Source organism: Rhinichthys klamathensis, unplaced genomic scaffold (assembly GCF_029890125.1).
Source record: "Rhinichthys klamathensis goyatoka isolate OS25496 unplaced genomic scaffold, OSU_Roscu_1.1 h1tg000092l_1, whole genome shotgun sequence".
In the NCBI taxonomy this organism is placed as follows: domain Eukaryota; kingdom Metazoa; phylum Chordata; class Actinopteri; order Cypriniformes; family Leuciscidae; genus Rhinichthys; species Rhinichthys klamathensis.
The window spans coordinates 1,222,198-1,245,861 of NW_026606631.1; the positions used below are offsets into that span (position 1 = coordinate 1,222,198).

General features: G+C 38.3%; 2 protein-coding genes across 2 annotated transcripts in view; one reads left to right on the forward strand and one right to left on the reverse strand.

Annotated features, from left to right (window-relative positions):
- lrrc56 (leucine rich repeat containing 56) overlaps positions 1–2,751 on the reverse strand; it is a 37,115-nt gene extending 34,364 nt beyond the window's left edge. Inside the window, exon 1 of the mRNA XM_056252053.1 lies at positions 2,150–2,751. Within this exon, the coding sequence (XP_056108028.1) occupies positions 2,150–2,751 (602 nt within the window). The remainder of the gene's footprint in view (positions 1–2,149) is intronic.
- Positions 1–22,051, forward strand: part of hrasa (HRas proto-oncogene, GTPase a) — a 37,814-nt gene extending 15,763 nt beyond the window's left edge. The window contains exons 2-6 of the mRNA XM_056252111.1: positions 8,575–8,716; positions 10,537–10,715; positions 17,562–17,721; positions 19,563–19,687; positions 21,365–22,051. Of these exons, the coding sequence (XP_056108086.1) occupies positions 8,606–8,716; positions 10,537–10,715; positions 17,562–17,721; positions 19,563–19,682 (570 nt within the window). The 5' untranslated portion in view covers positions 8,575–8,605 and the 3' untranslated portion in view covers positions 19,683–19,687; positions 21,365–22,051. The remainder of the gene's footprint in view (positions 1–8,574; positions 8,717–10,536; positions 10,716–17,561; positions 17,722–19,562; positions 19,688–21,364) is intronic.
- The last annotated feature ends 1,613 nt before the right edge of the window (positions 22,052–23,664 follow it).

The following is a 23,664-nucleotide window of genomic DNA, read 5'->3' on the forward strand; positions in this document are numbered from 1 at the left end:
ACGAAGGAGATTTTGTTCAGCGTTCTTTGTCAAGAGGAGGTCGAGCTCAGTATGAAGTACCATCCTTTCTTTATGCAAGTCAGGTGATTCGTTGGTAGAAAGTGAAATGTCCAAGTCTGCGATAGCTTTTTCTAGTTCTACTTGTCGAGCCTTACAAGCTCTATTTGCATAAGATGTAAATGATATAATTTTGCCTCTAACAAAAGCCTTAAAGGGATACTTCACCTCTGGAAAGTATTTTAACGTATTTCAAATGGGTCATTTAGGTAGAAGAAATGTGAAATTATTTTTGGATTTGGAGCTTTCTAGACTGAGAAAAGCCAGAAAATGTATTTTTGTCTTATGTGGATGTAAGACCACAACTCCCAGAATGCACTTGCTTCGCTGCCCTAGGAGGCCACGCCTACCGGCAACAGAGCGCAGTAGTTAAACAGCAAGTCTAGGCTACTAGTGAGTCTCCATGATGAGTCTGCCCGGGATTTCGAGATCGCCCCAAAATGTCCGGGATTCGGCTTTTGCGTTCTACAGTCGTCATTCGTTATGTTTACTGTGGCGAGCAGGACGAGTGAGGGCCGCGTGAGAACAGTGCGAGGCCGGTGGCATGATTACCGATGAGCGACACCTGTGAGGCGCACCGGTCTCGTATCTCTCACGGACGAGCGGGAATTTTCTTAGCAATGTTAAAATGCACATCAACCGATCACTTGTTTAGCGTTCATGTAAACACTACATTCAGATTCACCAATCGGAATGAATTCAGTTAGATTGAAACAAAAGGTGTGCATGTAAACATTAGTTCGCAGCTATTAAAAAAAAAGAAGAAGAAAAAAAAGGCATACTTAACAACATAAAGTGTCCGAGTGCACTACAAACTCAGATTACTGTGTCTCTGGTCCAATGTGACGTCTTCATTGTTTACCCCTCCAAGTTATAGGGTCATCCACTGTGACACATAGACCTTTAGCCAGCTAAATATCTGTCGTTTAACTCAAAAACTAGCTGGGGGCTCACCTGCTGTACATTGTCTCAGTTCAACCCAGGCTAAGGGTCCATAACCCGCAGTAAAGCGGAGCAACATTAGATCTGTCCTAGGAAAAGGCTAGTCAACACTAGGGGTGCGCCAAAATATCGATATGGCGATATATCACGATATTTACTCCCGCGATCGATTCTCGATGCGCTCTTGCCAAGTATCGATCTTAAAAGCCATTATAAAACGCTCTATTCATTATCCGAGTTGACTGGATTTGACAAGCTTTCATGAGGCACACACGCAAAGTCTCTCGCTCTCACCCTCTCTGCCGTGCTATGTATGTTATGCGCGCAGTAGGCTGTTCTGTCTCGCATGCGCGCTCTAGATTCCGGGAGATTTGAACTAATTTGCGGGCATCAGGGAGACGCTATCATTATGCGGGAGACTCCCGGAACTTCCGTGAGACTTGGGATGTCTGGCTTTGCAAAAGTCCGCAAAACGGGAAACACGACCACATGTACAGACACCTCACGCGGCATCACCCGGAGCTCTGTGAGAAAGCCGTGGTTGGTGCTGGCTCGAAGCCGACACACCCCGGCGTAAACATTTTTATTACTACTGATTGCAGCAATGTTACACTAAAATAGTGTCTGTGACTGTTTTGTTGCAACTGATAAGACACAAGTTGTTTTTGTTATTGTGTTTCATCCCAAAAAATAAATGGAGATTAATTTTCCTAATAAAAAAAAAAATTTGTATTTCTTAAAACATGATATATTGTGAGTTATTACTGATAATATGTCGATTATCGCAGTATCGCCATATCGTGATATTATCGGTATCGTGAACAATGTATCGCATATCGTATCGTATCGTGAAGTACCCAGCGATTCCCAGCCCTAGTCAACACAGCTAGTGCAGCCAGCCCCGCTGGAATCCGTTAACGTTAACTCAATCGGCCTCCGTGTCTGGTCTCTGCTGGTAGTTAGACACAAAAGTCGCTGCCTCCTCGGGCGGAGCTAGCCTCTTCTTAGCTCCGTTGGGGAACGTAATCTGCAAGCGGACTGGGAATAGGAGAGATGGTCTGAGGCCCCGGTTTTATAGCGTTGACATGGCGTCACGGTACTTAGCACGTTGCTCAAGGACCTCCGATGTGTAATCTTCATAAATGTGTACCGGCGACCCTCGAGGAGATCACCTCGTCTCTTGCGGGGCTCCCGTACAATCATCTCCTTTATCTGGTACCGATGGAGTCGAATAATTACCGACCGTGGCCGCGACCCTGGTTGTGGCTTAGCAGTAAGCGCACGGTGCGGTCGGTCCAGTTCAGGCGGTGATGAAATGGTCTGTTGGCCGAGCAATTCGACAAGGAGTTCTGCAAAAAAGGTTGTAGGCCGCGGACCTTCGATAGATTCAGGGAGCCCGATTATTCTGATGTTGTTTCTGCGGCTGCGGCTTTCGAGATCCGATGTCTTCGCCATTAGTCTAGCGTTACTCTCAGCTAATGCCACACACCTGTCCTCCAGAGCATGAATTCTTTGGTCCTGCAGTTCAGCTCCGGACTCCAAAGAGTCAATCCGTTGACCGTGCTCCGTCACCACAGCCTGTGTACAGTCCAATTTCGCCTCTAAAGCCGCAAAAGTGGTTTTGAAATCGGCGGAGATGCTAGCTCTATGGTCTTCCAGTAAGCTAGCGATGCTAGCAACGCAGGTGTTGTTACATACGGCTGAGGCTTCACCTTCGGTGCTCTTTTTAACATTCTTCCCTGATTTTGACATCATGCCAGCTTATATAAACTTAATGAAGCACACATGTTGTTTCAGACTATTGGGGTTAAACGTACACTATGTAATTTTTGGCCACCAGGGGGCACTTGATCTAAATAATAACAAAAGACGTACTTTGATGACGTCGGGAAAGAGCGTGGGCTCACGGGAGTTGTTATCGCTGTCAATGACAACCAGCCCTCTGAGGGAGAGGGAGTGCGCGTGCGAACCAGCGATACGATGTTCATTGGAACACGCGCGATCTGTCATTCCCCACATTCCTCACTCATTCTAACTATGTATTTTGATAATCACGTCTTTTCGAACAGAGAGATATATGAATTATCAGACCCCTATTAAATCAATATTAAATATAATTACGTCTATACTATGATATCGAACAAGATAACGTTAGTGAACTGCATATGAAGCTACTTTCTCCGGCTATATATAGAACAAATATGAATTTACATTATAGCTACATGAGAGCTAGCCCGTCTGCGTTTTACACATGACATCATTTCACAAAATATACGGATAGATATAGTTAGCTGAATGGGTGCTTACCTGTTTATTAGAATGCAAGCGAGATCGGCATCTCTCTGTGGCCTATATTTAGCTTGGCACGAAGCTCTCTACATTTTTTAAATGCAACCCTACAGTTTACCCGTGTCATGCTTCTTCTCCTGTCCCAAACCCTTCTCGGGTCATATTTTTCACCCGTACGTTTGCTAGGGTGACCATATTTTGATTACCAAAAACCAGGACACTCGGCCAGCAGTTTTTTTGAAAACCAGGACATTTTCATCACTTTATTAAAACAGCCAGGACGGCCAGGACAGAACGTGAAAACAGGACATGTCAGGACTGTTGGTCACCCTAACGTCGCTTTGAGCTGGCTCCAGCAGCAGAACGTGCAGGCAAAGCGTAATCGTGGTTCATAACTTACAGGGCTGCCAACTCTCACACATTCAGCGCGAGACTCACGCAATTGAGCCAATTCTCACGCTCTCACACCCCTGATTTCTCACGCTGAAGTGTCAACCCGGTCGGTCAAAGCCAGAAAGATGAGTTTATCTATAGATCTACCTTTTGAGCCACTCGTGATCGATTAGTTTTACCGCAAATTAGTTAAAATATCCTGTAATCTAGAGCGAGCGTGCATGCGAGACAGATGTTGAGCTCCTAACCGTGCACGATGTCAGAGAGGTAAGCGAGCGAGAGATCTTGCGCGTGCAGCCAAACCCCCCTCAAGTTTGGTGCAGTTGCAAAATGATACTAGCTACTACTTTTTTTCTTCGTCGTTTTCTTTTCTTTTATTGGCGGTAGTCCGGTGTTCCCCTTTGTGTTTGGCGGTTTCGCCGGGTTCCGCAGCAAGTTAGAGAAAATAGAGGTGTCTTCGAATTAAACTATACATTTCTCTGGATTTGAAAGTTGGTGAAAACTGTCGGGATAATATAAGTACATATCTCATAGAAATATTGAACATAGATACAGTTATTTTTGCTATTTTTAAAGCAGAAAAAATCCATATTGTGCCTTTAATGAAAAAGTAAACTTTCGAAATAAATTTGTGGGAAGGCGAAACAACCCTTCACATGTTCGCCTAACCGGCATTTACACTTTATTTTAAGGTGACATAGTTACATTGTACTTACTCAAATTTGAATTAGCTACTTGTACTTAGTATAGAGTTAGGGTTAGGGTAAGGGTTTGGTTTAGGGTTAGTTACTTGTTATTATGCATAATTTACTATTATTACGATAGTAAGTACATGTAGTAACTAGGGATGTGACTGTAAGGAAATTTTCCCACCAGTTAATCGATATGTGACAACATTTGTAATACCTCACTTTTAACTCGCTAATTTGGTGCGGAGCAGAGCGGATCAAAACCGACCGAGAGAACTAAACTACAGCAACTTTATACAAAGGAAATTAATAACAAACACCTGATATGATAAATGAATCTCCATAGCAGCTAAAAAGAGGCGGGAAAACCAAACAAAGGAAAACAGGAACTAATGAATAAACTAAAAGTCCATGAAAATGAAAGTAACAGAACATAGCTGTTACAAGAACATTGTTGAAGGTGTTTATGTGTAGGCTATATGGTGTTATGAAACATTGCCACATTGTCAGTATAATATGTATGCATGTAAATATAGTTCTCCCCAAAATAAAAATTCTGTCATGATTTACTCACCCGTGTGTAATTTCAAACCTGTATGACTTTCTTTCTTCTGTGGAACACAAAAGAAGATATATAGAGTAATCCAATGGGAATGAAACCATATGACCTCACAGTCAGGAAAACAACATCAACCACCCAAAACCAGCGCAACCAACCAACCAACCTATGACAGAATAACCAATGAGGGTGAGCGATGGACGGTAGCTGGATCCCATTCAGAGTTATAAATGTTGTTTTAGACCATGTTGAAACTTGAAATGAAACCCACAAAATGATCAGTTATCAGATAAAAGCTGGGTGTGCTGCAAGCTCGGGTCTTGTTTCAAGTGCCAGAATGCTTTTCATATTTCATAGTTTATCTCCTTTGCATCTCTATAAGAGTTTGTTCACTGAATGCTAAACAGTGGAAGATGGGAGATTATTCCATATTATTCTCTTGGTCTTGGATTACCGCAATCTTAATGGCCGTGATACACCAAGCCCACAGTTGGCCACTGACAGGCTGCCGTTGAGGGTCTGTCGGCCTAGTTTTTGCAGTATTTTCTGTGGCTTTTTTTCGGTGGCCGATTGAAAATGTTGAATCTGTGGCGGAGACCGTCGATGAGAGAGTTTATTTGATTCATTGTGGGTTCTCTCTCACATAATACTATATAAATGTGGGATGCTAATGATTAATCGACGATCGATTCATTTTCGATAATAATTTAATCGATAAAACTAAGCAAGCTCATGGGTGCTGTTAAGCCGAGAAACACGTAAAGCAGACATGAGGAGAAATTAAACGAGCACGCCAGAGTTATGTTTGGGCTCATTTTATGTTTAAAGGCTAGAGTTACACCTTCATGACTATAAGTTTGTGTGCATTTGCAGCAGTTTGTTTTGTGCAAATGTCAGTTAATATTGTGTTTTTTGTGTAGGGTTATATATATATGATTTATCTCAGGATGCATTTGGTTAATAATTAACGTGGGATAAAGAGCTGGTGATCATCTTCAGCGCATGCTGCTCAAATAGCAATGCACGAGCACGACTAATAATAACTATGATTGGGACTGTCATATTACAAAACATTATAAAGAGAACAATATTGTAATAAAACTTTGTGAATTCATTGGGTTTAGTTGCCATGTTGTTCCAGGAAGAGCACATCCACAACAGGAGTTACACATTCTGAACAGCACGCATCAGAGACGGCGTTGGTGACTCGTTGTATTAAACCCCATTCACACCGCGGTGCCGCTAGTCTCTGTACTGTGAAGACGCTTGTGGCCGTTCCCAGTGCTGTTGCTCTAATGTCATTGGTCGACTGCATATCTGGCCATATCTTAAGAAAATGCAATCACAAATGATATAAAAAACTAAGATATCATTCTAATTTGACTAGGAATTAGCATTCTGCTGTTGGAGAGTGTTGTGATATAAACTACAGCAGTGCTCAGTGCATTAAATCATTAACCAGATTAACAATCGATCAATCAATGAATTTACACACTCATACTGTTCAAAATGACTAAAACGTCATTCGAATTTGACAAATAATCAATTTTCTTGTCCCTAAATAATCAGCATCATGCATCATATAATTAACAACACGAATTATCAATGTATGAATCAAACTCACTAAAGCCGTGTTTCCACCGAAGGAACTTTCACCAGGAACTAGGGACTTTGGGCTGATACTCGGTGTGTTTCGATCTATGGTTTCGACCGCAGGAACCAGGGTCTTAATGTTCCAGGTCAAAATTTCCCCCTCAGAAAGTCCCTGCTCGCGAGGTAGGACTATTTCACAGTTCAGGAGCTTTCGGGGGTGGGACTTGTCGCTGAACATGCTGATTGGCTCTACGCAGCATTTTGATTGGTTGACTCCACGCAGCATTTTATTTCAACCACCATTTTTAAAACTCTGCTGCGGCGCGTGCAGTAAGAGTTGTTTACTATTCGAATCAACAATGGAGTTTAAAAAATATGACTAATGGACATACTAACACGGATACTTTCCCAACTGTTTATGTTCACTTAAGAAACAGCCGACTACGTTTGAGACATATTTTTGTGTGTTTTGTATATTTTTGTGTCCATTTAAGCGCATACCCGAAGCACAAAGTAGCCTGTTGTCTGTGTTTCGCTCCATCTCGGATTGCGTGCACAGAAAGCCGTCGGGGGACAGCATCTCTTTCACAGCTCAATAAAGGAAGACTGTATATTAATCATGTTACATGATCATGTTACACTTGACTGATTTGGATGTTACGTACTGTAGGAAGGACGACAGTGCACCGCTTTAAAGGAAAGGAACAAAATGCGGCATCGTGTTTTCATAATTGTAACGACGAGTTTGTTATTCCAGGTAGAAGGAGGCGGGAACCGGCGAACGCTTAATCCAATAAAATAAACAAACACAAAATGAAAGTAAAAGACAGCCCCTCACAGACGACTGCCACACACATAAACAAAACATAACATAAATGTCCAGGCCTGGTCCTCTCTCCTCCTTCACTGTCGCCACTCTATCTTCTCCATGAGAGATACAAGGATGGTGTGACACGCAGGTGACGCTCATTATCACTCACTCCACCGCCCTGTCCTGCTTGCCACAATAATCATTGGAAGACAAAATTAAAACCGAAACTATTGCATCCCTAGTCATTATATCATCTTTGAGAGCAAGGGGACCCCCTGGTGGTTTGGGGGCCCTATGCAACTTGCGTACTTTGCATATACTGTAGGGAGGACTGGCACTGGTAACAACAGAACTTGCTTCCATAGTTGGCTAACGATGCTTTTGGAAAACGCACCCCAGATTGGCTGTTCAGCTTATAGAACCTAGATAAAAAATTAAAGTGAATGAAACCAAGTGAATGATGAAATGCTGCTTTTTTACGGTTTGTATATCTGCAAGCTCTTCCGGTTTTCCTTTTTTAAATGACTCGTGTAGACTACTTTCACCTGCTGGAAAGGAGATTTACTTCCTCTCAAGCAGGTGTAGAGCGCACATGCTAGTTGGTGTGGTGTGTTCAAGTGCAACTTTTTGGCCCAGACTCAGGTAGTAACATGAGGCAACAGCACATTCGGCTTTCACCGCCACAAGTTTTTTGATGTCGGTTTGGTGTACCTGGGCCTTTACATAGATGAATAGCTAAAGTAATAATTTGCTATCTTAAATAGTCAGCGATTTGGAAGTCGGACAATAAGACTTTGGACTTCTTTTATGCTAATTTTAAAAAAGCACTGCTTCGCCAACAAATATTTAGTGAAGCCAAGTCACATTTATTTATATTGCACTTTATACAATACAGATTGTTTCAAAGCAGCTTTACAGTGATAACAGTAAAATGATTCAATGATGCAAACAAAGTTCATTTCAACTAAAGCAGCTCTGAAAAGAAAATAGTGTCATTGTTCAGCTGACTGAGGGCTGTTCTCCTCCGGGCAATGAATGAACACGGCGTCATTATGACTGGGGCTGCGTCAGAAATCAGGTTGTATATCGGTAGCATCCATAATATTGCATCCCTGAATCCTATACTAACCATACCTTAAGGCCAGGATCTTTGTTGTGTCTATGTAAGATTTGAAACATCACTGAACATGGTAGCAGTGGGAGGTTTGTTTGTATTGATCGTTTTGCTGGTTTTTCCTCAGGTGTGGTGAGAGGTTGAAGAGGCGTGAAGGAATGACTGAATATAAACTGGTGGTGGTGGGTGCTGGAGGCGTGGGCAAGAGCGCTCTCACCATCCAACTCATCCAGAACCACTTTGTGGATGAATACGACCCTACTATAGAGGTAACGTGTTTGTGTGTGTGTGTGTGTGTGTGTGTGTGTGTGTGTGTGCGCACATTCAGTGATCTCAGCTAGTGATATACAGTATCATCTATATAAATAATATATATGCTAAGGATGCTGATACACATAATCTAAAATCGTCAGGTAGTTGTGACTCATATTAGTACATTATCAATTATATATCTAATTGTTTTAACCTCGTCAGCTAAAGCTGTTAAGATAATTCAGTTAATTCATTAATGCTACACTATTTAACTTTTTTATTAATGAGAGAGTGCAAAAAGAATCCATCTTCCAAAAAAACATCCAGTTTTTCTGTTTGCAAATTCTGCCATGTAAATGGCGAATCCGCCATGGCGCGAGCGGAACTGGCTTTTAAAGGGAATGGGAGATGAGACTCTGATTGGTTTATTGCACGTTACACCCAAAACACACCCATTATTACTCATTAAGAGAAAAGGGACAACCCCTTTAGACCATGCGCCGGGAGCGCTGACCATTTTTCCTGTCGTTAAACTAGCAAAAGTGGATTCGGACACGCCCTAAGTGCACTTGCACCGTGTGCTTTAGACCATGTGCTTAGATCCTTAAAATAGGGCCCCATGTCTTTACTTTACTCAGATACACTTTGAAAAAACGTAATGATTTATATTTTTAGAGCGGTCAGTCTGGGTTTCGTGGGAAATTGCATACATAATCATTTGCCTGTGCATTTCACATCACTGTATGATGTAATGTTAAGGTGAAAGTTAGTTGTTAAAACAAGCGAAATATTGCCCATGCAAAACTGCAAACATCCGTGAATTACCAGTTGTATTACCAAACAAACAAAAAAACCTGTCTGTAATAAAACCTGAATCAACATTTGTTTGGCTTGACCAACATTTGTAAGTATTTAAAAGTGGCCCGGAGATGGCTCATCCCAAAGACTGGTCTGGACTCAGAGGAGCCAATTCATGTGTGAAAATGATTCTTCATGCTCCTCCCAACCATTCTTGGACCATCCTGGAATATGCCCATGATGTGTTTTCATACATGGTTGTTTAAGAAATGAAAAGCTACACACTCCATCAGTTAGGGTTAGAAGAACTGATGCCAAACATATAACATGCTAAATAAATGTATTTCTGTTAATTGCTAAGGCAACATTCTACTTTTTGTTTATCTAATATTTACATATTTATTTAATTTAGGTTTATTTCAAATGCCCAAAATTATTTTTAATACTTTCAGTTAACAATAACAAATAAATCTCTTGTACTGTACGTTATGTTTTATTATACTGTCCGTCTGTTGGCTGGATATCGCATCAGCGTTGAGCGACCACTACAATCTGGCCCTTCCATTCGCTCCCTCTCTCTTTTCCTCTGCACACTCAGAGTCAAATAAACCCCAGGAGTTTCCCCTCGGCCTGCGTCTGCTTCCAGCGTGAGGGATGTGTGTGTGTCTGTACGTGCTTCTACATGTCCCTCTTTCTCTCTCTCTCTGTTCTGTTTTCCCGCCACACCCATCTCTGGACAAACAATGTCCTTTTTATGGCTGAAATTGCTAACACACATGAGCACAGAGACGCAAGCTTATGTGTCTGACTGGACACATCTCTACAGTCCGTTTGGTGTTTCAATTCTTATAGTTTTGTCCCAAAGTTCTTTATTGGGCAAATTTTTAGAAAAGTACTTTAAAGACCTCAAATCAAGTTCATGGCTGTAAAATAACAAAATCTTATTGGCTCTTGAGTAGGAAAAAACTCGATGTTATCTGTCTTATTGATGAAAGCAGGCGTGAGTTGGGTGTTGATGTGTCTGGGCGTCTCTGTGTAGGACTCCTACAGGAAGCAGGTGGTGATTGACGGGGAAACGTGTCTTCTGGACATCTTGGACACTGCAGGTCAGGAGGAGTACAGCGCCATGAGGGACCAGTACATGAGGACAGGAGAGGGATTCCTTTGTGTCTTTGCCATCAATAACACCAAGTCCTTTGAGGACATTCATCAATACAGGTGTGTGTGTGTGTTTGTTTGTTTGGACAGTTTGATCTTCAGTTTTGTACTCTTGGGAATATGCCCTCAAAATCATATTTCTTAAATTTTATTTTTTGAAGCAAAAACAAAATATAAAAATAAATTTTGGGTGAAAACTATGATGAAATTGGATTAGGCTGTGGTGCATCACCTTTAAGACTTCTGTATCGGTGCTGTCAGGTGGGAACCTTGTATGTCCAAAAGTGCTACTTTTCAGGGGGGAAAAAACTGCATTTTTTTATAATTAATCACTGTGTTGATATTGTGGCTTTATATATGGCACTCGCATGTGTCATTATATTATTAACATTTGAACAAAAGCAAGCTCAAATTGAGTTGCAAGTTTTTGACCAGTGAATGACTTTTAAAGTTTATAAGTTCATAGGTTATAAGGTTTACTGTTGCTATATTTATCAAGGTCCCGCTCCCGCGGACCCATTCGCAAGCACAGCTGTCAATCAGGAGGCTACACTCCGTTTCATATCATGAAATAACTAACTAAAACCAAACTCATTGGAAAAACTAACACTTGAACATATGTCTGCATGATAAGACCTACCTAAAATGACAGAAACCATCTTCAGAAAAAAATTATTTGAAGTGTAATCGTATTTTTTAGTTTGGCTCACGTCCCATTTGATTACTGGAGAGGGCGGGGTTTATAACCTTTATATGCACCGGCTATTTAAACCTGTTAACCGTCACCAGTGCGTGGGCGCTCTGGAGCGTTTTTTTTTTAAAATAGTTCAAAGTTACTATCATATTTAATGTGATTAACTTGACAAACTATACATCATTAAAACGATATAAGACTCAAGTTTCAGTATTTGACCACTATTGTATTCTGTGAAACTTATAGTGACAGTTATGTCTTAATTTGTGTCAGGAGTTATGAAATAAAAAAATGAGTCGTTACCTTTAATATGAATTATGAGCGTCAGCTGCTCTCATTCAGAAAAAAACTCCCGTGCGATCGTCATGACAGCGATTCACAAAACAACGTCCCTCAGGGCTTTTAGCTCAAACATGTGCAGATTTGGAGAAATATTGATAGATTCTCATAGGTTTACATCAGACTTCTATAGACAGGAATAATATTTATTGAATTTATACCCAAATGCGTCGATGTAATCATTTTGAGCGCTGTATACTCTGATGTACTGTTATCCATTCATACTAACAGTCTGTGGCGCTGTTTGCACAGTAAAGTCCATATATGGATCACATGAAGAAGAGCCATAATCATGTGACATTCAGGAAGTCCTGACACATAAACAAAGCTATCCGAGATCGCTGTAAAGTGCAGATAAAGATGTTTTGAAGACAATAAACATGATTGCAATGATATTTGATTTACCTGTGTTCTTCGAGTCATGTCAGGTATTTTCATAATAATAGATTATATGTATAATGTAATGCTAATCGAGATAGACTTTCAAATTGTGCAGAATACAATAAAATAATATATTTTCTATCTGATTTTTTTATCTGAAGCCAAATCAGATTACAGAAAGTTATTTAAAACACTCGACTTGCGCTATAAAGTAAGTTGGAGCACAAACATAGTTTTATTCTCATAAATTGTCGTGTATTGATGGTGTGCTAAGCTAACATGCTAGCTAGTACTGAGCACCTGCTACCTAACTTCGATGTAATTTTTATGATTTTTTTTCTAAATAAGAATGCTTACTGAAATGTTTCGTTTTTCAAAAAGGGCATTTGATACAGTTTGATACAGAGAACTTTTATAAAATAAATGAGGGATTGAAACAGTGTGAATTGCTAGTCGTTAGTGATTATAATGCAGACAAAAGAAAAGCATATTTAGAGCAATAAACAGGCTGGAGAGGTGTGAATATGTGCAGGGGAGCCTGAGACTGAATGGGACTCGTTTTTGCATCACAAAACAAAAGAGGCAATAGACTGAATAGATGCTTATAAGATGACAATAAACACCAGTCTAATCAAAATAAAGTCATATGACATGATCTTGAAAAACATTGAACTAATTACAGAGTTTTAGACTTATCATCTTCAGATTTTAAATATAACATGGTTAGACATGTGGCTTTAGCTGCAGTGCATTTCTAGATTGCTACAATGCCAACTTCAATTTTATTTTCATGAAGATGTTTCATAAAAATAAATGTATAATAACTTTACAAAACTTTGAAGCTATTTATAACTATTTTTTTTCATTATGACAATAATTAATTCTACATTTACAATAAACTTCCAGGTGTCAGCTTTCAAATGAGATCTTACTTGTGCTTTTAGTACAAAGGGTTCATGAACTGTATCTGTTTCAGTTTGGGAATGCCATATCTGGGGATTTTTCAAAAATGGGCTTGAAGCTTAACAGGTTAAGACAGGATTGGCTATGACTCGACGGCAAATGCTGGACTTAGACAGTTTTCTACTCAAATACATAAAACATAAGCCTTTATATATATTGTGTATCTTATTATTCTTCCTATTGAAATGACTGTATTTCGTCCACACAAATTCTCTGAACAATAGTAAATGTGACTGCACCTAAACAAATAGTTTGTTTTTCTACATTGTACATTCAAATAATTATGTTTATTTATTTGACTCACATTATCCATTATATGACTGTCTGTCTATATATAGCTGTCTGTGAATGTAAACAGTCTGCAAAGTTGTCGAAAGTACGCGATAAAATAACGTTATTGTCTCCCAAAAGATAACCGTCAGGAATACCAGTCTCACTTCCGTGACCTGCATACGTAATGCTGTAATAAATTTGCATAATGCCCGTGCTATGATCTTCATTGGCTGCACACGGACAACATCTACTTTGACCCGCCCTTAAACGCTGTAGCTGGTTTGTGTTGTGTCCATGTCAAGAAGACACTGTTTTCTGCTCTGCAAAAGCAAATTCTCTTTGTAAACACTTCCAGAGGATGATGATGGGAAGAGTCAGTTGCCGCGTTTCCATTACCCTTCAAATTGCGCAAATTGAAATTGCGAATAAAAAATACGCCCAATAGAAAAACGTCAATTTCGCGAAAACTCCCATATATCGCAAAAAGTGTTTACGCTCGCATGAGGTGGTTTTTCAGGCAGTTCAAAAAAGGAATATTTGGCAAAACTTCAATGGAAACAGTTTTTGCACATTTACAGGTCACCTGACGTATAGAGGGCGAGGTGTGTTTGGACAGAAGATGAGACAGAGTTCTTTATTAAACTCGTAAAAGACAAAAGATTCACGGGAATGCTGGATTCTAAACCACTAAGAAATAGCACAATCAAGACCTCGAAGCAGAAATGAGGGAGAAACACCCAGAAACACCTCATATGTGCCACTGCCAAGTAAAAGGGGCTTTCCTTGCCATTAATGTTTGGATAACACGCCTACGTCTCCTTCGGTTACTAATAATGGCTGCGATACACATAAACCTACCAACATCCATTTCGGAAGGATTTAATGCGAGAGGAAAAAATGACATTTCAGTCACATAAAATCAGTTAATGGAAACGTCGTCATTTCGGAATAGTTTTTTATCGACATTTAGAAAATATCGCAAAAGTTTTGGGCAAATCTTTATTGGAAATGCAGCAAGTGGTTAAAATTACCACAGTGATACAACACCAGTAAACCTTTCGACAATTGCTTTTCAAAACTCTGTGAGGTCTAAATGGGATTTACAAAATGCTTATCCATTAAAGATGGGACAGTATTTATTTGGACCAACTTGCTCCTCAAATTTACAATCTGTAAGTTTGATTAATTATTGATGTATATATTCTCTACGTATACGGGTGTTCAAAATGTTATTATATTTAACACATATTTAATTTATGTAATTCTATAATTTATCTGTTACTTTTATATATGTCTATAATTTAAATTATAATTAATATTAAACTACAATAGCACAAAGTAGCATATTGCTCCCTTATGTGAGACCATCAACCCTGTGACCTCCGTAATCACGTTGGCATTGCTTCTGATTCACACTAGTATCACCTCTTATTGTTATTTATCAGCTTGTTTGACGTCACAATAGAAATGCAACATGGATTACACAGTCGGATCCTCAAATTGGATCTTTGACTGAGGATTCGTTGCGAAATATTCAGTAGTTGTGCTTGAAAGGACAGCAGAAAGTGAGATGGAGTATTATAGTGCAGTGCCAGTGAAATCGATCCCAACTCAATTAGACTAAACGAGAGAGAGAGAGCTTTCAAGGGCATGAAAGGAGAAGGGAAAAGGAGGATAACTAGATTATATCAATCAGATTGTTGTTTGTGGATAATGGGGTCTAGATAATGGGTTTTTAATGTAAGAAGTACAGTACAACATGGGTAATAGTAATGCACTGTTTAATATCAGCCTCAGATGTACATACAATATTCAATTTGCATTAAACTTTATTCACATTTGGCTTGAAAACTTGTAGGTTATTTTATGCAGGTTAGTCTTAATATATCTGTATGGTATATTATATTGCTGTCTGTTGCCTAGATTTACATTTCACATTACATTAATGCAGTTATCAGACAATTTGTGACTTAAAAGTGTTTAATTTCTTGGCAATCAAACCTATGACTTTGGCGACTTTGTTCGCCAAACTCTACAGAAAGACAGCAAACCAACCATCATGAAACTACATAATGCATGGAAAACTCGACTCAGAGTTGATTTGAATCGAGTTTGATGTTGCTATGCTAACAACACAATACCAAAGGCCCTTAACTGTCAGCGTCGAAAGCTTAAAAAAACGTTTTGAAATCGGACATTGCGTTACCATGGAAACGATACTTTAAAACCTTTTAGCGAGCTCCTCCCCCTAGCTGGCAGTGTCATATTACATCATTTATTTTATAATCAAAATGTTTCTAATTTAGACAAAACACATATCGGGCCTTATTTAACCATCTAAGCGCATGGTCTAAACCGCACGGTGCAAGTGCACTTAGGGCGTGTCCGAATCCACTTTTGCTAGTTTAACGATGGGAAATTGGCCGGGTCAAGTCACCTTCATTTATTTAGCGCTTTTAACAATATAGATTGTTTCAAAGCAGCTTTACAGTGATAATAGGAAATTAAAGTAACAGAGATTGTTTTGGCTTTACAGCAGCTCTAGAATAAAGTTATTGTCCAGCTAATGTTAGTTTTTGATTGATTCGCTTCCGTTGCAAAGATCATTAGTTATTAACTTAGGGACCGCTAACACGACACCGTTTTAACAGAAAACCCTTAACGCGCTCCGGCCGCATATTCACACAACAACAGTGTCTGGCGGCTCGAGAACGCAGACCTTGACATCGGTTCCAAGGTGCAAGGGTCACATTTTTGTGAAAATTTTTATCATTTCGCGTAAATTTCAAAATGCTAGAAACACTAGATTTAATACTGTCATATGGTCTATCGGTGGCTGACATTGAAATCAGTGACACTCCCAGACTACAGACCAGTATTCTTTTCTACACTTCTTCCCACTCCACCCAATACAGCACCATCTCATGTGCGTTGGTCTCGACCCTTAACCTCACATTCCCAGGACATTTTTTCTGACCGGTAGCTAGAGGCTGATAATTCTCTAATATCTGTCTCCCTTCATATTTAGATGTCCATGAACTTATACAAGACTTTAATGATAAATGCTCCAACATTCTTGACTCCATTGCACCTTGCAAGCTCATCCAGTCTCAGCCATGGATAAACAGCGACATTCGACTATTACGCCAACAGTGCAGACGGCTCGAACGAAAATGGAAGAAAGACATGCTCCAAATATCTTTCGAGATTCTGACTGCCTCATTAAATAATTTTCAAAAGGCAGTAATGGCAGCAAATAACAAATTCCTGTCTGACATCATTAAGAGGAATTCACATTGCTCCAGAACTCTCTTTTCAACCATTGACTCTGTTCTCTGTTAAAACACAATCTATGATTTCTCACTCTGAATGTGAAAACCTCCATCATTTTTTCGCTGACAAAATTAATATCACTCGAGCTCAAGCTTTCAACTTGAGACAGCAGGCACCTGATCCTATTTTTTCTTGGGTACCGTGGCGCGAATTCGAGCTGGTTTCCCTCCAGACATGCAGGGAAATAAAAGTCCACCTTCTCTCTCCAAGACATTCTTCAATCTCTGGGGTTTTTCAGAATTAAGCAGTAGGAAATTACTAGTCATCCAGGTTTTATATCAGCTATGCATTCCGTTAATTTTGTGAATTGGTAAGTTTCGTCAGGGCGTGAAGAAATATAGAGCTGAGTATCATCGGCATAACAGTGAAAACTAATGCCATGCTTCCTAATGATATCTCCTAATGGTAGCATGTACAGAGTGAACAGCAACGGTCTTAGTACTGAGCCTTGTGGTACTCCATACTGAACTTGTGATCGATAAGACATCTCTTCATTAACTGCTACAAACTGATACTGTTTACTGTGGTCGATGGTATCAGATGCAGCACTAAGATCGAGTAACACTAATAGAGAGATACAGCCACTATCGGATGATAAGTGTAAAATAAGATTTTACGCGTAGTTTTTTTTTAAAAGTGCTTTTCACTTCAGCAAAAATTTGCAAAGTGTATTCCAAAGCATTCATGAATTGCATCCATTTAAATTTGGATGGTGCATTTTCAAGTTTATGCCCAAAAAGGGGGGTGACAAGTTAAAGGGTTAAAGGTAAGTAAATTTAGTCGTCAGCCATCTTGGGAAGGCACTTGGTGTCTTAGCTAATTGTTGAAATTAAGTCGAGTTCCTCCACATCTTGTTCACGATCAAATGTCCGCCCACAGTCTGCAGGTTGTATTTGACTGTGATATTTTGTCTTCGTGCACAGGGAACAAATCAAACGGGTGAAGGACTCCGATGACGTGCCCATGGTGCTGGTGGGGAACAAATGCGACCTCCCGACTCGGACAGTGGACACGCGGCAAGCGCAGGAGCTCGCCCGCAGCTACGGGATCCCTTTCATCGAGACCTCGGCCAAAACCAGACAGGTGAGTCGGGTGGAGGGATGAAAGGATTTTCTCAGTCATTTCTAAAGGATTGAAAGAAAATCATATTCATTGTTTTTTGCAGCGAAAACTAGTCAGACTGTGTCCAATTTCAAATTTCTATCATTTTTTAGTTTATTCCAAGTCTTCTGAAGTTATGCCACAGCGTTGTGTAATGAAGACACCGAAACTGAAGTTCTTATTCAGTGAAAATCTTCACCTCCAACAAATGTCATATGCAGATGTGGTGCACACACAGATTATGTTTGATTGTGATTATGCAGAAGTGAGATTGAGATTTGAGAGCTACTGCGGAGGGGGGATTTTCATTTGTGTGAATGTTGGTTTTAAAGGCCCATTCACATCAAAATGAACTGCAGCGAGGCCTGAGACAAAGTTTTAACATTTGTTTAAAATAAAAGTTGGCCTGTTTAATTAAGGTATAATTATTGAATAATTAATCAATAAAAGTATTATATTCAATAATAATATCATGTAATAGTAATTACTATATTATATAATCAGTGATAGGTGTAATTAATTACTTTGTAATTTCATTAATTTTCCCTTAAAAAGTAAAGTAAGGGAATTTTTATTTTTCTGTAATTTAATTACAGTTACGTCTGATGTACGGTAATTGCATTAAATACAATAGTGGATTTAACATCAAATTTGTTTTTAATATAACATTCTCCATTTACAGTTTCAGTTCGAGAATAATGTATGCAATTGTATATTGTTTATGTGAAAGAATCAAAAGGTCAGTTTCGTGTCTGTCCTTGTATTGTTCATCTGATCAAGGTTGATATGGGATTTAGAACGTAATTAGTAACAAGTAATCTGATACTTTTTAGAGAGAGTAAATAGTACAGTAATGTAATTACACTGTTGAAGATGTAATTAGTAGCTAGTAATCAATTACTTTTTTAGAGTAACTTACCCAACACTGTATTGGGTAATTCACTAAAATCAGGGATGTGATTTTACACACACACACCTTCCTTTTTGGTCCTTAGATGATCACATGTCTGTAGAATAAAATGAATAAATATTTTTAAATAAGAATAAAAAGATAGTAATTACAATTTTAGTAATTTTAGAGTGTTTTCATATAGAGTTTATATAAATCTGTATTCTTTTTTTGGTATTTTAGTACATCAAATTAAACTAAATGAAAATGAGAAATTTTGCTTTGGCAACTAACTGAAATAAAACAAGTTTATGGTTTTTGATGTATTTTACTTTATTTCAGTTAACGTTTATTTTATTTCAAATAATATTATATAATTTTAGTTTTAGTTAAATATATAAACCCTGCCTCAAAATAGAAAACATCCCACTGCTGATTGTATCTTTTGGAAGTTTTTCCCATTTATAGCTTTAAAATAGGACAGAATTTTCGATGGATCTATATTTTGGTTTCTGTGTCTAGAATTAGTCTCAAGGGTTTTACGGTTCTAGGAGATTCTTTGGATTTGCAGTATTTAATGCTGTAATTCTCCTCATGGCCACCTACACACACACACACACACACACACAGGATGTGTTGTATAACACTGCAGGGAATGACTCACAGCTGCTTGGTCTTTACCTCGTAGTTCTCATCAGATCGGCGTAACACAAAGAACACACTTATATCATCTTTTACTCTAGGGTGTCACGGTTTCATTACTAGTTGTGGGTTTCCATGTAGTTATTTAGATCTAGAGATTATTTTGGTTGTCACATTTGTTACTCATTTTTGAGATGTGTGTAAGTTTCTGAGCAATCACTGCTCTTGAAATCTCTTGATAGCATCAGCATTGAGGGCTGTCTTTTCTCATCGTAAGTGTACATCTCTGCAGGGTGTGGAGGACGCGTTTTACACGCTCGTACGAGAGATCCGTCAACACAAAATGAGGAAGCTGAACCCCCCGGATGAGAGTGGACAGGACTGCATGAGCTGCCGCTGCGTCGTGTCGTGATTAAGGTGCTTAAACACACATAATGACATGCCTAATGTTAAGACACAGTGAACAGACCATGTAAAAGATAGTGAAGCAACTGCATAACACATTGGTTTCGGTCTTCAAATTACTCACTACTCTCTGATCACGCAAAATAAGCTGCAAATCTTCCCTGACAATCACAGAATTGCTGAGAAAGTTCATAGATCAAGGTTTGGCAACCTTAGACATGCATGCCAGCACTAGCGAGAGAGGGAAATATTATATTTACATATTTATTAGTCGTGTTTGCTTAGGTAAGCATCACTATCACTATATATCTCATTCATGCTCACTGTTTTGTATGAAGAAAAAAAGAAAAAAAAATCAATAAAGTTTTATAAATATCTGTTAGGCACATTATGGGATTTTCCCCTCCGTTCCAAAGTAATATTTTTTTATGTTTTATAGTTTTATGCTAAGTTAAAACAACGGAATTTTCTCATTTTTACCTGTGATCAACGCAAATTTTCAGCATCATGACTCCAGTCTTCAGTGTCACATGACAACATCACTGACTTGCTGCTCAAGAAACATTTACTGTTAATATCAAAGTTGAAAAATGTATTTATTTATAAATTGTTTTTAATATATTAATTATATTTTTTATTTTTTATTTGTGATGGGATTTCCATGACAGTAACCAACAAAAACCCAGTTCTTATATATATATATATATATATATATATATATATTATATATACACATATATACAGATATATATATATATATATATATATATATATATATATATATATATATAGTCTTTTTCTATCATGATAGTGTTTGTTGTCTGCCTTTTAATTTATTAATTAAAAAAGAAAAGAAAAACATTTTACCAAAATATAGGGCTGAGCAACGGTTAATCGCGATTAATCACATCCAAAATAAAAGTTTGTGTTTACATAATATTTGTGTGTGTACTGTGTACAATTATTTTGTATATATAAATACACGCATATGCATACATATATTTAGGAAATATTTTGATGTATATACTGTATATATATTTATATAATGTATATTATATATTAATATTTAATATATTATTAATACATTTTTCTTTAGTATATGCATATACAAAATAATTATACACGTTACACACACATATATTATGCAAACACACATTATGTTAATCGCAATTAATCATTGCCCAGCCCTAATTATGGATTTTAAAAAATAATAATAAACAATTTAGTACAAATGTATTTCAGTGCTAGAAAAAAACTAAAAAGGAAAACAGTCAAGGCACATTATGTTATTTTTGGCATTTTAATTTTTTATTTTAATTGGCAGTGAAATTTCATGAGAACCAAATGTCATACAAAATTTTAATGCTTCAGTTTCCTAGTATAAAACATTTTATTTTACACTCTCCTTGTTACATATGTAACATATACTTATCATAGTAATAACAGTAAATTATGCATAATTACATGCAACCAAACCTCAACCTAATCTACCCTAACCCTATAGTAAGTAAATGTAGTTAGTTAATATTACTCAGTACTTAAATATATAATTACACAGTAACAATGACACCTTAAAATTAAGTGTAACCAAAAACACAATTTTTCTTTTAATTTTGGGGTGAAATATGACAAAGAAATGTTTTTCATTTGATTCACCCATATCTACACTTCCTGTTTTCTGGTCCCCAGCTGACTGGCGTGTGTTGGGAGAAGTTTACCCATGGTCCCGTGCGGCAGACTGGACCCGAGAGGAAAGACGTGCCGTCTCATCTGAACCCGACTGTTAAGGAAAAGCGAGCAAGGCCTCCTGCGTAACGAACATTTGAAACCGGAAGGAGTCTTGCGTTGACCACCCGGGTGACCTCTCTGGCTGTCCACGTCTGCCTGATAAACACCACTAATGACTTACTCGTTTATGTTCTTTATTTGTAACCCCAGTGTACTCGTGCTGGGCGACTCTGTGGATTTCTGCTAAATTATTGTTCTTGAAGTCTCAACACTGGTCTTAAAAGGACTTGGCACATCTCATGACCTCAACGTTACACAAAACCTTCCTCAGCGCCGATGGAAAAGACTGGACACTAGTGACCTCATCCCGTGACCCCCGCCCCCCCTCAGTTGCACCTCACAGAAAGCATATATCGGTTCGAGAGAATGGATGTCGGAAACTATGTACAAAATAATCTGGATGGAGTCGTTTTTGCTTAACGTGCGGGTTGTTTTAACATAACGTTGTGAATAGGGCTTTGTGGAAATCGAAACGGAAGCATTAGTTATGTGTGCTGGTATATGTGTATGTTACGAACGAACGTTACCATTAGAACATTAAAAAGGCTGACTGAATTTTCAAAAATAAAAACTGTTGAGTTTGAAGAAGGTTTTGTTTGTTTTGCAATTCTGTCTGTGAGGTTATTGTTGCAAAATGTTTTAAATGTCATTAGATTTCTAATCAATGTACTGGTAAAAAAAGAAGAAGATAACTATGGAAGCGTGTTTCCGCCACAGAATAAAAAAATAAAAAAGGTGATTGCGACTTTTTATCTCACAATTCTGACTTTTTTCTCAGAATTGAGTGATATAAAACTGAAATTGTGTGTTATAAAGTCAGAATTGTGTTAAAGTCGGAATTGTGTTATAAAGTCAGAATTGCGTGAGATAAACTCGCAATTGAGGGAAATCAATTCTGGCTTTATAACATGCAGTTGGGAGATTAAAGAAAGTCAGATTTGCGAGATATAAAGTCAGAATTGCGTGATCTAAAGCCGAAATTGTGTGTTATTAAGTCAGAATTGTGTGTTAAAAGGTCAGAATTGCGTGAAATAAAGTCAAAATTGTGTTTTAAATTTTTGTGTGCAATTCTGACTTTATAACATGCAGTTGGGAGATTAAAGAAAGTCATATTTGTGAGATATAAAGTCAGAATTGCGTGACATTATATCGCAATTGTGAGATAAAAAAAAATTCTGCAATTCTGACTTTTTAACGCACAATTCTGACTTTATAACACGCAATTCTCTTTATAACACAATTCTGACTTTTTTCTCAGAATTGAGTGATATAAAGCTGAAATTGTGTGTTATAAAGTCAGAATTGCGCGATATAAAGTCAGAATTGCGCGATATAAAGTCAGAATTGCGTGATATAAACTCGCAATTGAGGGAAGTAAATTCTGTCTTTATAACATGCAGTTGGGAGATTAAAGAAAGTCAGATTTGTGAGATATAAAGTCAGAATTGCGTGATCTAAAGCTGAAATTGTGTGTTAAGTCAGAATTGCGTGATCTAAAGCCGAAATTGTGTTATTAAGTCAGAATTGCGTGATCTAAAGCCGAAATTGTGTGTTATTAAGTCAGAATTGCGTGTTATAAAGTCAGAATTGTGTTATAAAGAGAATTGCGTGTTATAAAGTCAGAATTGTGTGTTAAGTCAGAATTGCGTGATATAAAGTCGAAATTGTGTTTAAATTTTTGTGTGCAATTCTGACTTTATAACATGCAGTTGGGAAATTAAAGAAAGTCATATTTGGGATATATAAAGTCAGAATTGTGTGACTTTATATCGCAATTGTGAGATAAAATGCCGCAATTATCTTTTAAAATGTTTTTTTTTTTCTGTGTGTGTGTGTGTGTGTGTGTAAACACTCACTGGCCACTTTATTTGGTAAACCTTGCTACCAGGTTGGACCCCCTTTTGCCTTTAGAACTGCTTTTATTCTTCATGGCACAGATTCAACAAGCTGCTGGAAACACTCCTCAGAGAGTTTGACATGAGAGCATCATGCAGTTGCTGCAGATTTGTCAGCTGTGAATCTCCCGTTCCTCCACATCCCAACTGTGCTCTATTGAGATCTGGTGACTGTGGAGGCCGTTTGAGTTTAGTGAACTCATTGTCATGTTCAAGAAACCATGATTTGAGCTTTGTGACATTTGGCGTGTTATCCTGCTGGAAGCAGCCATCAGAAGATCATAAAGGGATGGACCTGCACAGCAG